The 16,318-nt window shown below is 40.7% G+C and overlaps 1 protein-coding gene and 1 pseudogene across 1 annotated transcript; one reads left to right on the plus strand and one right to left on the minus strand.

Moving 5' to 3' along the window:
* The first annotated feature begins 6,106 nt into the window (after positions 1-6,106).
* LOC143566079 (putative leucine-rich repeat receptor-like protein kinase IMK3) lies at positions 6,107-9,606 on the plus strand (annotated as a pseudogene).
* Positions 9,607-9,789: 183 nt separating this feature from the next.
* LOC143566080 (sorting nexin 2A-like) lies at positions 9,790-14,286 on the minus strand. The gene is made up of 5 exons (XM_077052863.1): positions 13,462-14,286; positions 10,724-10,933; positions 10,385-10,645; positions 10,219-10,305; positions 9,790-10,110 (listed from the first exon to the last, which is right to left on the minus strand). Exons 1-5 carry the CDS (start codon positions 14,284-14,286, stop codon positions 10,030-10,032), a joined length of 1,464 nt encoding a protein of 487 aa, XP_076908978.1. The 3' UTR covers positions 9,790-10,029.
* Between the last annotated feature and the right edge of the window lie 2,032 nt (positions 14,287-16,318).

Here is a 16,318-nt window from a genome sequence, read left to right on the forward strand (position 1 = left end):
ATGCCCGCGCTTCACGAAGGCGGTGTTAGCACTTGCTCTGTTCTCGCTGAGCTCTGCTTGGAGTTTCTCAGCTCTCTCTCGAGCATCAGAAAGATTCCAAGCAGACACTTTAGCCTCTTGCTTGGCTTCCGCAAGAGCATCACGTACCTTTATGTAATCATAGCGAAGCTCTTGGGAGGCAGCAAAGAAAGCCGACCCAGAAAACAGATGATCGTTGAGCAAGTCCTCGCGAGCGCGGTCCTCCTGAAACCTCCTTTCAGCTGGAGGCACAGAATGAGCCCAGAAGTCCTCACACACACCCATGGACTGAAATGAGCTGTCCTCAGTAATATTCCATCTCGGGCGGTAAATGTGATCGGCTTCCTGCAAACACAAAGTAATGATCTAAGTCATCAAAACACTAGTATGGAAGTCCGCGCAACGGAGCAAAAACGAACCTATACATGCGGGGATGAAGCAGAAAAGTCAGCGCCAGCCCCACGAGAAGACTGCGCCGCGAAATCTCGTGGCGCTGCAGGGCTGGCGCGGCCGCTGTCGGAGCCTTCAACTTGAACCTCATCCTCCTCTGAAACAGGCCTTTTCTCCTGCGACCTAGAAAAACCAAAATCGGTCTCGCGAGGAGGGCTGCGCGCAGGAGGAGGTGAGGGGGGTCTCGACGCCGCCAGGTCGGCGCGTAAAACGGCCTCCTGCTCCTTAGTAATCCCGATGAGGGGAGATTCAGCGCTTGCAGGAGCAGGAGCAGAACCAACGGCGCTGGCACCGGCGCCAGCAGTGCCGCCAGCAGCTTGTACGCCAGCTATGACTCCTACAAAAAATCAACAAAGAGAAATGGTTCATGACTTGATCTAAAAAGAGAAGTCAGAAAATAAAAGTGCAATACATACCTTGGCGCACCGCCGTTCGCGAGTTAAACATCGCCATGAAGTCCATTCTCCCCTTTTTTGAGGGTAAAACAGGGGACTTCGAAGCGACCTCCGGCGCAGCCTCGGCACCTTGTTGCGCCTGAGGTTGATCCACCAACGTCGCCGGCTCTACAAGCATTTGAGTGAGCAAAGATTCATTAGTAATTCTATCAGAATCGCGCTCATAGAACCATAAAGGATAAGCAAAGTATACCTGTCGAAGAGGAAACAACAGGCGCAACGCCGCTTCCCTTTTCCGCCACGCGAAGGGAGGAGGTAGCGGCACCATACCTCGTGTGGACAGGAGGTCTGCCCACATTTTGAGGCAGGGAAGACAAGAAAAACTTGGAGGTAAACTCCTAGGTTTTCTCAAGTCCCTTCGCCTGAGTAGGAGGATCCTGAACAACAGGGGCATCATCTTTCTTCTGTTTCTTACTGGCCCCTGCGCCAGTTTTCCCTTTAGCCTTACGCTTTAGTTGGGGCACCTCAGCCTCCTCCTCCTCCTCCTCCTCTTCCGCGAGCTCCAGCTCGTAGTTTTCGAGCGCATCTACAATACACGCAACAGAAAGGTTAGCCAAATCTGGTATTATAAAGGCATAAGCATAAGTACAAAGACTTACCAGGCGCGTCGCTGTCAAAGCGAAATCCCAGATCAACAGGGATGAACATGTCATCGAAGCGATCGGGGAAGCCAACCTCCCCAGCGCCCAGCGCGACGGAGCCACCCTCCATATGCTCATCATAGGCGGCGTGGACATACTCCTTGCTGACTGCACAAAACAAGTCAAATGATATCAGCAAAACGAATTATATTCGCGCAGAAGTAATGCAATGAGATTAACTTACACAAGCCGTCAACTTGGATAACGGGCTCAGTCGCGCTGTCGGCCCACCTCCTGCTCATACCAACCCCCACCAGCGCCTCCTCGCAAATGTTCTTGGCGGGGGATGGTTCGGCAGTCAACTTTTTAACCCAGGCGCTAGTTGGGTTCTTGAAGACACCCACATCCGCAGGCGCAGAAGAGATCGCGCGCATGGTCATGCGGATGGGGATCACACCAGCCCTGATATAGAAAAATCTCTCAGACCAGTCATGAAGGCTCTTGAATGAAACAGTGCAGCACTTGACCTTCTGACTGCGAGGAATAAATGAGAACCAAGAATCTTGGATCTTGGGCTTATAAAAAAATTGAAAGCGACGAGGGGTGGGCTCCTCGCGCTGAGATTTGCACATGAACTCAAAATGAGTCATGCGCACGAGTCCAAACGGATGGACTTGTAAATCCTATAAAACCTAAGCAGCGCACCCACAAACCTTGTCATCGGGAGACGAAGGTTGCAGTGGGTCAAAAAATGGCAATAAAGGGATATATAGCCGGTGGGCGGGTCCGCCGCCGTTTGCCCGGCCGCTGGCAGCATGCAGCCATACTCAAGGAGAAAACCCTGAGAGGCGATAAGGCTGTCAAAATCGGACTGCCTCAGTTTACGGGGGATCTCATCCCACTTCTTCACTGCCTTGGTCTTCCCTACCTCCTCCGATGAGGCCTCAGCAGCCCTCTTCCCCTTGCCGGTCTTCTTCAACATAGACATTACTAACGATTTTACACGACGATTGCTGGGGGAGATTGTGTTGACTGGGCTATCAGACATACAACAGAGTCAGGCACAAGTTGTTTCTGAAGAACGGAAATCTGAAAGATAGGCACTTAATCGGAATAAAGAAAAGCTCTGAATAAACAACAAGGAAGATGAAGTATAAAAAACTCAAAGGGCTTGCTTTTATAGGCCCAGGAGAGAGAAAAATTGGTACTGATCGGACTTCACGCGCCCCAACTCGCAGGTGTAAGCCAACGCGAGCGCGACACGTGTCCCTGACACTGTGTGAGGGGACACGAAAAGAAACGATACAGGTGCTGCCAGAGTTCACGCGCCACCACTCGCAGGTACGGACCAACGCGAGCGCGACACGTGTTCCTGACACTATGTGAGGGGACATGAAAGGCAACTATAGCACCTCGAGCACACGAAAAGTCTGACACGTCTCCATCACTGACGCATGTCAGCAACAACCAACCACGTACAGGGACGATTCGTTTTCAACCAAAATGATAGAATTTCGCGCACCGATGAGTAATAAGAAGAAAAGACAAACCCTATTAAAAGAGCAAACTATTAAGTCTAATATCTATCTTACCTCGCTCGCGCGAGACAAGACACACATTAGACTGGGGGGGCTTGAAGAGGTATGTACCCGCCTCAACACCGAGCGAGGCGGGTCAACCCACAAGATATAGACAAGCGGCTGAAATCAAGACATTATGAAGGCACAAAGCCAAAACCTATGCGCATGGCGCATATCACATATGCTCATGCATCACATATGCTCAGGCATCACATATGCTCACGCGTATCACATCTGCGCGTGACGTATCCGCGCGTGACGCATATCACATCTGCGCGTGGTGCATCCGCGCGTGGCGCATATCATATCTGCGCATAAAACATCTGCGCGTGAGAATAAAGAGTAGACCTCGCGCATCCTCAGGATAGGCGCATATCACACATGCACATAATCAACCTCGTCCTTATCCAAATCAGGATTAGGGCAACCTTGATTGTGCACGTCAGACAACCTTCCAGAAGGTGTCTTTTAAGGAATAAGAATATGCTGATGTTGACAGCTGCCAATGAAAGGTGGACAACTCAGCAAAACCCATGTGCTACCACGTGATTGCACATGGGTCAGAGAATAATCAATGAAAAAGCACCAGGTGTCCCAAGGACACGTGGCGCAAAGCAATTGGAGGAGGCCAAAAAGGCCCTAATTGGGTCTGAGCCCAATCATTGGAAACCCTAGCACTATAAATACCACATCAACTCCACAAGGAGAGGTATAACCTATTACACAGTATTCAGCTATATTAAGCAATACACTCCAATTTCCTTACTCTCAGATTATTATCTTCTCCTACAAATTCTTATTCTCACACCGGAGGGTTACCCCAAAGAGGACCCCTCTGTCCCTTTCGGAGGGGTAAGTTTACGGTGCTGTTCATTTTGTAGGTGGAAGAATCCAGATTCCAGAGAACCATCGGTGAAATAGCATAATCACACCCGAGGAAAGTTGATCGTCTACCAGTGAGTCGATCCACGTTTCTTCACTCGTCTTCTTAAAAAAAATCTCACAATGCTACCGAACCAACGCCCAACCTTCAACACGTGGGACTCGATGAACCCGTTATGGAGAAGCATGACACCGGGTGATCCAAATAACCCGTATTTTTTGAACCAACGCACATAAGAGATGGTGTATCGGCCAATAATGTAATAAACCCCACCTCTACAGTTACCATAAGAACCCGTTTTTTAAATCGAATCCTATTATTTCTCTGCTAACCGGTACAATTTAACACCATGTATGCATAAGTTGGTAACAACTTAAACATGAGTGACATCACTGTGAAAAAGACTTAAAATAAATAATGATGAAGCAAGAAGAAATTATTAGTTTCATCAAGAATTTTGTGTACCTTAAATTGGAGTCAGTCCTTCAAAATTATGAAAATACATAAGACCAAATCTTAAAGTGATGTTAATCATGACCAGCAAAGTCAACTAAACATAGTTATGCAAATGAGTGGATAACTGAAATTGGCATCAACAATATTTATATTTATCCAGCGAACGACCTGATTCCATTGTGCGTCACATACTCAACTATTAGCGAGAAATATTACTTTTCAAAAGTAAACTCAAAATATTATAATTAGCTAATCTTTAAAATAATTTAGTTTTAAAGTTACACTACGAAACACCAAACAGTTATTGTCTAAACACTAATAGGTATTTATTTAAGTATTTTATTAGACACTAATAGGTATTTATTTAAGTATTTTATGTGTGTTCTCTTTTACGGAGTACAGTGATACTCTTTTAATATTATAATTTTTTTTGGTCTGGCTAATTGAAATGGTTTTTTAAAAGTTCAAAAAAGTAATTAGCTGATGTAAATAGTTTATTAAACACCTTAGACCGAGTGTAGTGTTAACAGCCAAGGCATCACCCCATGCCGGAACAACAACCTAAGTTTCATTGTGCCTCCCCTCTTTGCTTCTAGCGTTATTGTGCTCGCGCCCAGCCATTCGTGCCCCCTTGTGTGTGGTGTTTACGGCAAATTCACGCCCCCACAACGCCACCGCCACTAACACCGACCGAAGCCACTTGTTTGGCGCCCTCCTCCTTTTCTCTATTACCCTTGTTAGCCTGAGCATTACCCGTTGAAAATTTAAAGGTTTTAAAAAAGGTTTCTCGAAATCTATTACCCTTGTTAGCCTGAGCATTACCCGTTGAAAATTTAAAGGTTTTAAAAAAGGTTTCTCTTTCGATTTTGAAGGTGGCTATTTAAAAAACGAAAAAATTTTAATACTTCTGATTTTTAATGTCCCTATCAAACGTGAAATTAATCTACATCCGTCTAACCGGCCCTCTATCTTGAACATTAAGTGAAATATATAAACTCAAGTATGTTAATTTAAAGTAGAGAGATAATATTTTAATAGACACGGAATAATAAAAAAGACATGAGTTATACCAAATGATCATTTGAGCTCTGGTTAATGAGTTTCTAAGCTATTATTTACTCACCAAATTACATGTCGACTTAAAGATGCCACAATTTAAAGTTTGATTGAATCAGGATTGATATTTTTTTATAACGATGAATATGTGAGTCGTATTAAGGTTCACCTAGCCAACTCAACAGCCCGTAATTCTTCAACATGTCAGTTTACAACACGAGATAGTTGACAACTTTACATCCATAGATTGCATTAATAATCTTGTAAACTAATAACTAAAATATGTTAATAACAGTCTTGGCATACACGTAATATTTTATATTGTTTTATAAAATACTAGTTATTTCTTATACCTTCTGTGTTTTGTGACTAGTTTCCTTCTGGGACTCTTTAGACTTTATACGGTGAGTACAAAAATGAGTTGTGTATTTGTATATTTATATTATATTACCCCTGTTTGTTAAACAAGAAGATACCTCCTTTGATCTCTGAGTCCGGTAGCGTGCCCATCACGTGCAGACATCTGCAACCTTCTTTCATCACCCATCATCCATCCCACTACACAATACATTCACTATTACTATTCATCTTTCACTACTAAAACCCTCCATTCTTCCTTCTTCATCAATGGCCTCCATTTTCACTTTCCACAAATACCCTTCTCCCAAAACCCTCCATTTTCACACACCCTGCATCACCTTCATTCTACACCTACTCATTCCCACCTGTTTCATCACACACCCATTTCAAAAAATCCAATCTTTACACCAACACAACACTGGCTTCAACAACAAGATTCAAGAATGCAAGAAAAACACACAAAAAATCCAATCTTTACTCCAAAAATGGAAGAAAAAGATTCAAGAAAGCAAGAAAAACACAAACTTTTTCACCTTTGTTCTACACCTACTAATTTCCACATGTTTTAACACATACCCATCTCAAAAAATCCAATCTTTACTCCAAAAATGCAAGAAAAATACAAACTTTTTCACCTTCATACTACACCCATCACTAAAAATCCAATCTTTACACCAAAAATGCAAGAAAAACACACACTCTTACAACTTACTAAAACACCTACTATTTTTCTGCATACCTTTTGTTGTTTCAAGCCAATCTTGGGATGGGATTATAGTAACCCAATCAGACTTCAAATCCCTCCAATCTTTCAAACTAGGGTTAACTGACCCAAATGGTTTCTTGAAAAGCTGGAATGATAGTGGTTATGGAGCCTGTTCTGGTGGTTGGGAAGGGATCAAGTGTGCTCAGGGTCAGGTTATTGTCATACAGCTCCCATGGAGAGGTTTAGGTGGTCAAATCACTTCAAAAGTTGGGCAATTTCAAGCTCTTAGAAAGCTTAGTCTTCATGATAATGGAATTGGAGGTTCAATTCCAAAGGAGTTAGGGTTCTTGCCAAATCTTAGAGGGCTGCAGTTGTACAATAATAAGTTTACAGGTTTGATTCCTGCCACATTGGGTTCATGTAAACTGCTTCAAGATCTTGACTTTAGTAACAATTCATTGGTGGGTGAAATCCCTGATTCCCTTGGGAATTGCACTATGCTTACTAATATCAATTTGAGCTTGAATTCATTGTCAAATTCCATTCCTGTGTCACTCACTCATTCCAGTTCCCTCATGTTTTTATCTCTCCAGTACAATAATTTTTCAGGGGTTATCCCTGATTCTTGGGGTGGTGGGGTAAATGGTACTAAACCTTTGATCAAAGGTTTGACTTTTGACCATAATTTCTTCACTGGAAGGATACCAGTTTCTTTGACCAAGTTGACTGATCTTGAACTGATTTCTTTCGGTCATAACCAGTTTAATGATGAAATCCCAGTTGAAATTGGGAATCTTGTTAACCTTAAAGGCTTGGATCTTTCTTATAATTCCATTAATGGCAGCATACCAAACAGCTTTAAAGATATGAAGTCACTCACTTCATTAAATTTAGCTCATAATAATCTCACTGGTCAAATCCCAGGTTTCTTGGGTGGTCAACTAAATCTTGCATCATTGAATGTATCCTACAACAATCTGTCCGGTCAAGTCCCGGGTCAACTTAGAAAGTTCGACCCGAGTGTTTTCGCGGGTAATCGTGATCTCTGTGGGTACAGCCCATCCGCCACGTGTGCTGGCACGTCTCCGCCGGAGAGCCGACACCGGAAAAGAAAGTTTAAAGAAATCTTGCTCATTGTAGGTGGAGCCTTGATAGCGGCTTTTCTATTATTATGCTGTATAGTATTATGTTGCTTGTTAAAGAAAGAAGATAAAGTGAAAGAAAAGGATAGCGAACAAGTGGGGCCCACGAAGGAAACTCCAGCGGAGGAGGTGGCGGCGGGAGAGGGTGGAGGGAAGCTGGTGCATTTTGAAGGAGGGGTGCAGTTTACGGCTGATGATTTGTTGTGTGCAACAGCGGAGATAATGGGGAAGAGTACTTACGGGACTGTTTATAAGGCGACATTAGTTGAAGGGATTCAAGTGGCTGTGAAGAGATTGAGAGAAAGAATTACAAAGAATCAAAAGGAGTTTAAAAATGAAGTTAATTCACTTGGGAGAATTAGGCATCCGAATTTGTTGGCAATGAGGTCTTATTATTTGGGTCCGAAAGGAGAGAAACTTCTTGTTTTTGATTATATGCCTAAAGGAAGCCTTGCTTCTTTCCTTCATGGTACTTTCTTCACACACACACATGCAGGTTTTCAAGTTCAAATCCAGATTCTACTGGTTTTCTGCCTTCAACCCAGCGTGACTCATATTTTTATTTGTGTAAAAAACATCAACCTTAACCGGCACACACTTGAAGCCGTGTAACCTTAACACAACCTGTTTAACCATTTATCTAAACGTGTCAAATAGGTTGGTGGGCAATAACCAAGTTGTAAGCGTAGAGTTGTTGAGTCGTAAAAAATCGGTTGAACAGATCATACATGGATTAGTGGGTCAACCTGTTTAACTAAACGGGTTAAACAGGCAACCCGAGTTTAACCAATAATCTAAATGTGTCAAAACGGGTTGGCGAGTGATAAAAATGTGTTACTTGAGCTGTAAAAAATGGGTTGATAGAGTCATAAACAGGGTAATGGGTCGGCACGTTTAGCTAAATGGGTTAAACAGGCAACCCAAACATTAACCGTTTTTTTAAGTGGGTTGGATATGCCAACTAAAGCCTGATTATATTTGTGCCGTGTCGGAAAGTGCCAATTGTAATTTACCAGATGCTACAAGATAGCAAGGTATTCATAGTTGTGTGAGTTATTGGAAATGGATTCTTATGTTAAATAAAACGCGTATATAGACGAATAAGATCTAATCCTCATTAATGAAATGACATTTTATTAAATTCTTGTTTTGTGTTAACATTCATTAATTCTAATCTTTTATTGTATTTTGATGTAGTTCGAGGACCGAATACACCGATTAATTGGTCGACTAGGATGAGAATAATGAAAGGAATGACAAGAGGTTTGGTTAACCTCCACACACAACAAAATATAATCCATGGAAACTTAACATCAAACAATGTTCTTCTTGATGATGATCTCAACCCTAAGATCGGGGACTACGGTTTGTCACGGTTAATGACAACTGCTGCGAATTTGAATGTGGTTGCAACCGCAGGTGCACTCGGGTACCGGGCGCCTGAGCTTTCCAAGCTCAAGAAAGCCAGCACCAAGACTGATGTGTACAGTCTTGGTGTTATTATGTTAGAACTCCTAACCGGAAAGTCACCAGGAGAGGTGGCTGATGGTGTTGATTTGCCTCAATGGGTGGCTTCTATTGTTAAAGAAGAGTGGACTAATGAGGTTTTTGATTTGGAGTTGATGAAGGATGCTACTGCAATTGGTGATGAGTTGTTGAACACTTTGAAACTTGCTTTGCATTGTGTTGATCCATCTCCGTCAGCTCGGCCCGAGGCACAAGTAGTTCTTCAGCAGCTTGAGCAAATTAGACCGGAAACCGCCACAAGCTCTGGCGATGAAGGCGGCAGTGGCCCTTCGACTAGGGAATGAAGTTGGGTGAGTAGTTTATGGACCATCAGTTCATCCTTGAGGATTTTGGGTAGTATTGTAAATACAACTTTATCAATTTGATTCAGTTTCTAGAAGTAGAAAGTTTTGGGTGAGTAGTGTTTGGCTTGGTTATGAGTTAAAACTGAACCTGTAACCAACATTTTAGTTTTTTTTATAAGTTTTATAACCGATTGATTTTGTTACTTATGTTTCAAATACGGTTCGATTAATTCAGTTAACTGTCGATTTTGTGTGGGGGTCAATTCTAGTCCAATTCAGTTGATAAATTCAATCAGAATTTGGTTCGAATGAAATGGCAACGAGTCGCTTACAAGTTACAATTGCAAGTAATGTATTACTTAAAAAGAAAGTAAAAATGTGACATTGTTTTTAAAGTGTAAAATATAAAGAGACTAGGCATTTTGAACACTTTAGAAACAATATTGGGTTGGGTGCTGCACAAAATTTAGGTAGTGGCAATTAATATGCACTTACAATCATTAACAAAAACATAAAACATGCAGCCAGCTTTCAGCTACTATTTTGTGCATATCCGCTTGTTTCCTTTGCAAATGTTTCCCATACACTTGCCATCTTTTCTGCATATCCTGCCTGTTACACAAACAACCCACAATATGCTTCATTCAAATTATACCTAAAAAAAATCACGATTAAATATATGCAGCAAGGATTAAACATAAAATTATAAGAAAATCGTACCTGATTAACAACAAATCCTTTCAGCATCCCAAAGAAATCTTCGCGCTTCTCTTCATCGAGCCTCTCAAATTCCGTCTTGTTAGTATCCTGCATTTTAGCATATTATTATTATTACTATTGCTATTATTTAAACTTCAATAATCAAAATCTCAAAACATTGTTTTACCTTTATGCGTTTATATTCTTTGACCGCCTGGTTTTTGGCATCTTCTGCAACTCTTAATGTTTCTTTCAACTCATCTATTTTCTGAAATCTAGACCTGTCAGCACCAAATACCTTAAATGCAGCTGCTTCAAGTTTCTCAATTCTTGAATTTAGAATTGAAATCTCTGTTACAACGGTTTGTAGTGTCAACAAAGCATTTGATCGATCTGAATATGCATTATTCACATCTAACATCACCCCTAGATAGTCATGAAGCTTGTCCTGTGCCCAATAAAACAATATGTTGCTCTTACTAAAATGAAATTATATAACTGTAATAATAAGGTGTCTAGAACTTACCAGATGCTTAATGGTTTTTGAATTCAATTCCCGATACAATCTGCTTGCTTTAACAGAAGAAGTGGCCATGTTTTTCGTATCTTTGGCTCTCGTTTTCTGAGAGATGAATACAGCTTCTTCAGTTTCAAATTTTGTTAGTTTCACAAATACTAGGCCTAATTGTCCCATGGTTTCACCTATGTCTTGTTGAGCTTTAACAAGAGACTCGGCCTGCATTAGAACAAGATGATGGAACTAACGGTTAAAAGAAAACATACCAGACATTAATATTGTCCCTATATAGCTCACATTTGTTTTAGCCATAGTCACAGTGTGATATATTTGTCTCAGCTCACATAATTCATCAAAAGAAGCAAGAAAGAAGAAAATAGACTAATAAAACAAATAGGATTTATGTTAAGACAATACTGCAAAACATATAATCCTGCTGATCGTGCTCAAGGAAAAACATATAATGCAGATATAATAATTGTAGTTCAAAGGCGTTTGTACATGCGGTTGCCATTAAACAATCTTCATACCCTCAAACATATTGCTAAATATTTAAGAATGGCTCGTTGATCCCGCTCACCTAGGGGTGGCAAATGTGACCCATTATGGTTGACATGGGTTTACGTAAAACGCATAATGGGTCAAACTAAAGGAAAGATAAAGTTGGAATGGGCCAGAATGGGTTGACATATCTCTGGGTTTTTCTTTATTTTAGTTTTTTAACGAGAACGGAGGAAACTTTTAGTTTTTAGTTTTTGATTTATATTTTGAGTTATGATTTATTTATTATTGTTTTTTTAAATTTTTCTGAGGGGTTTTTGATATCTCAACCCATTCTGACCCACTTCAACATTTTCTTTCTTTTAGTTTGACCCATTCTGACCATTATACATTTTACTTAAACCCATATCATCCCTAACGGGTCACATTTGCCACCCCTACGTTCACCTCTCAAAAATGCAAATACTTTTAGTTTGTCTTCTTAGCGAAATCACTCGTATGCTAACTAAGTAGAAACAGTAGTATTGAACATTTGCATATCTGAACCACCAATCAACTGATGTGTTTGGGATTTTTGCATGTTGTTTGCACGTTAATACACAGAAGATGGGTGTCAAACGCATGCAAAGAAATCAAGAAATGAAGAATTTGGCAAAGGGCCAGCGTAGTGTACACTGAACAACATACTCCTCCGTCGTTGTGGCAACGTCCACAGAAGATCAGCGGCGTAAGCCACCCAAGGTCGGCGTAGACTACGCTAACCCAGTGTAGTCTAAGCTGAAGTACGATTTCAAGCAATTTTGGCCAGTTTTTGACGAATCTTTATGGGAATTTTCAAAGTTCTTAGTTAATTATTCACCCCTGGAAATTAGAGACAGAAGAATGGCGGAATTCTTAAATGAAACAAATGATTCAAACGTCAATTCATGTCTTTCGGTTTCCAATTCCATACTTCATCATCATTATACACAACCATAAATGGATAGTTCATTCATGGTTACATCAATGCCCTAGGGTTTGATTTCATTTAGTATTCAATCTGCATTTGTAATTATACTTGCCATGTTTTCATTCTAAGTTGTTAAGTATTTGACACTTTCAGTGATTTCATGTGTTATCATGTTTAATTATTGTGCAATTTGTTATCTTAAAACATGTTGTATCATTGAGTCTGCTATTTAATTATCATCATTAAAGAACAACATGGTATAACTGCTAGCGTTGAATAATAGATTGATAATCGATCAAAACCCCACCACACAATATAAACTATTTGGTCTAGAATTGTTAGAAGAGTTATTATTCAGTCTAGATTAGATTATTAGTATTAAATGTATTGAACCCGAAACTCAGTGTGATCAGTTTTACTTACTTGAATCTTAATCAACACTTGCCCCCTTGTTTATGCAATTTAATAATTTCAACAAATCAATTTTAAATTATGTGATACGAGCCCGTCATAAGTTGAAGGGAGACGAATGGGTGAGGACACTGAAAGGTCTACGTAACCGCAACATTTATTAATAAAATTGTGTCTATATAAGTGTCCAGGTTTTAGTTTATGGATATCAATGCTTATGTTTATCAAAGTCAAGGTTTATATACCTTTTTTAATCGGAGATATAATCTTTCTCGAATTGGATTAACCGGAGACTAGCCCTCTCGAATAAGGCCAACTATCCTTCTTCTTGTTTATTTTAGTCAATCAAATTTCAGGGTGGGTTCTATCATTTGGTTCTATCATTATGTCTATCTATCAATTGGAACTTACCACTAACTAGTAACTCATCGTGGTTTGGCACCCTATTTTCCCCAGCTAGCTAAGGTATTTAAAATTAAAAACATAATTCTCTCTATCCTTAATTGGTACCTCGACGTCGATCATTTACCCTTCTCAATGTTTATAACCAAGCCTTATTATTATGTATTAACATAACAATTTTGCTAATGAGGACATAGTTTTCGATCATGAAAAAAATATTTACAGTTAATAATAAACACAGCCTCAATAACGATCAAGCTGCATCCATGATGGCCATCACCTCAATAAGAACTAAACAACCATAATAGCTTGCAATTTGTACCAATAATTTCCAATTCCTATCTAAACCGCTAAATATGCATATACTTCCTAACTTCCCGGTCACCAAATTGCACCCTAAACTACCATGTAGTACGCATCAATGGCACAATGTAGAAACTGCGAAGAATCGATTAAATTAACTGTAAACCAATGAACAACTAACCTGCAGGGACACACTACTCAACTGCACCTCAAAATCCTGCAGCTTCGTCTTCCTCTCCAAAAAATCCTTATCCTCTTCCACCACCAAAGGCGGCTTCGTCCCACCCCAACCATACGTAACCGATTGCCTCAACTCTTTAAACCTCCTAACCAAATCCCCCCCTCCTTTCCCCCTACTATCAGCCACTGCCGCCACATTCTCCGTCTTCATCAACGGCAGATCCCCCTGCACCTGCAAAAACGCCCTCAAATCCTCACTCCGCCTAATAACCAGATGTGCAGCCAGCTTCCTAAAATACTTCTCCAACGCCACCCGTCTCTGCTCAACAAACTCATGCTTCTGCATCACCTGGCTCTCCACCATGCCTTTATCCGGCCTCGTCGGAATGAAAAACCCTCGGTACGCCTCCGATAACTGGTCCGACAACATCACAACCTCTTTAAACCGTCTCCGAACGCTAAACTCCGTCCCGTTAAACTCCGGAAGGTTCGTGTATGTGGTTATCAGGTACGTCAAGTAATTCTTCCCACCGGAACCAACCGAGTCGGCTAAATCGTGTTTCTTTCGTGGATCGTTAACTGAGATTTTTAAGTAAGTGTGACTGGCGGAAGGTGCTGACGTGGAAACATCATCATCGTGCTGGTTGGTTTGAGTGTTGTCGAATGATCTGAATACTGCTTCGGCGTACGACGGCGGGTCAATGAACGAGTTAGGGCTTGCATCAGAGGTTGGGATTTCGGCGAATTGATGATCGTGGAGGACAAGAGAGTTGATTGGTTCGTGAGATTGGGGTTCTTCGAAGCCATGTTTCTCGTATGACATCATTGATTGGTGAAGTGGATTGAGGAATTGAAGAAGAAATAAGTGATTGAAATGTTAGGGTTTGAATTTGGGGATAATATTAATATTAATGTAGAATAAGTAGACAAATAGTGATAGAAGATATCATCGCCGGCACTGCACTACGTGTTGTTTCGGAGTTTACACGGCGAGTGTTAGCGTTGACATTCAATCCACTTTTCGATCTTATCTCAAAAAAAATTAATGCAAATTTATTTTTCGAGACTTGAGTCTAGACGTTCGGTGTTTAATAGACTTTGTCTCGGCCATTGAACAATCAAATCAAGGCAACTTTCATATTTTTTCTCATTTGGTTAAGGGTTAGTCACAGGGGTGGATTTAGAGTGTAAATGGGTGGTTCTCCGGAACCACCCGAGTTTCGAATAATAGTGTATTGATATATAGAAAATATTAGAGGAACCACCTTATAAATTAGAAATGAGCCCCTCTATTTGCACTATAAGCACTGAACTAGCTTGTCAGTTGCTTGTTTTGTAAATGGAAGGTCAGGGGTTCGATTCCATGCAGCAGCAGAATTTTTAAAATTTTTAAGGTAAGGTTTTATAAAACACACACCTAATTCATTTGTTAAATATTTAATTGTTTTGATGTTGTTATTTGAAGAGGTATGTACCCGCCTCAACACCGAGCGAGGCGGGTCAACCCACAAGATACAGACAAGAGTCTTGAAAACAAGACATTATGAAGGCACAAAGCCAAAACCTATGCGCATGGCGCATATAACATATGCTCACGCATATCACATATGCTCATGCATCACATGCTCAGGCATCACATATGCTCACGCACATCACATCTGCGCGTGGCGCATCCGCGCGTGGCGCATATCACATGCTTGCGCATATCACATCTGCGCATGAAACATCTGCGCGTGAGAATAAAGAGAAGACCTCGCGCATCCTCAGGATAGGCGCGTATCACACATGCACATAATCAACCTCGTCCTTATCCAAATCAGGATTAGGGCAACCTTGATTGTGCACGTCAGACAACCTTCCAGAAGGTATCTTTTTAAGGAATAAGAATATGCTAATGTTAACAGCTGCCAATGAAAGGTGAACAACTCAGCAAAACCCATGTGCTACCACGTGATTATAACCAATGAAAAAGCACCAGGTGTCCCCAAGGACACGTGGCGCAAATCAATTGGAGGAGGCCAACAAGGCTGAGCCCAATCAGTGGAAACCCTAGCACTATAAATACCACATCAACTCCACACTCAATCACATCCAAATATACAGTATTCAGCTATATCAAGCAATACTCTCTAAATTTCCTTACTCTGATATTATTATCTTCTCCTACAAACACTTATTCTCACACCGGAGGGTTACCCCAAAGAGGACCCCTCTGTCCCTTTCTGAGGGGTAAGTTGACGGTGCTGTTCATTTTGTAGGTGGAAGAGTCCAGATCCCAGAGAACCATCGGTGAAATAGCATAATCACACCCGAGGAAAGTAGATCGTCTACCAGTAAGTCGATCCACGTCTCTTCACTCAACAAACCTCAACTAAGGGTAATGATGAGAACATAACTAATCGATGGATTAAAGTCAGGTCAAATATTATTATTATTATTATTATTATTATTATTATTATTATTATTATTATTATTATACCTAAAGATTACATTCGCAATTGCCTCTCCTAGCTAAAAAAAGTTATTTACTCCCTAAATTTGAGATACAACATAGTTAAGGCTGTAATGAGCGAGGATCTCGTGAGCTATTTGAAATCGGCTCACTAAAAACTCAAATGGAGCCAGGCTTAAACAAGTTCAGTTCGAGCTAAAGCCTACAAGCCCGGGTCCAAGCTTCATTTATTGACCTATTACAGGCTCACGAGCTTAAGCGAGCTTAGTATATTAAATATATATTTATTTAGAATAGTTATTACATATAAATTTATGGTAAACTAACGGAACAATATATATTACTTTATTAATAAAAATTATAATTTTTATATATAAAAAAAATAATGTGCTATAAATGTATATGA

This window comes from Bidens hawaiensis, unplaced genomic scaffold, assembly GCF_021521415.1.
Source record: "Bidens hawaiensis isolate Kalapana, Puna unplaced genomic scaffold, B.hawaiensis_p1.1 tig00022689_1, whole genome shotgun sequence".
Classification (NCBI taxonomy): Eukaryota; Viridiplantae; Streptophyta; class Magnoliopsida; order Asterales; family Asteraceae; genus Bidens; species Bidens hawaiensis.

Excerpts from the sequence above, each read along its gene's own strand:
- LOC143566080 (XM_077052863.1), bottom strand. The coding sequence starts at position 14,286 with ATGATGTCATACGAGAAACATGGCTTCGAAGAACCCCAATCTCACGAA. Across the intron at positions 10,306-10,384 it reads AAGAATATAAACGCATAAAG|GATACTAACAAGACGGAATT; the intron begins GTAAAACAATGT and ends GCTAAAATGCAG. Across the intron at positions 10,111-10,218 it reads AAGGATTTGTTGTTAATCAG|GCAGGATATGCAGAAAAGAT; the intron begins GTACGATTTTCT and ends TTTGTGTAACAG.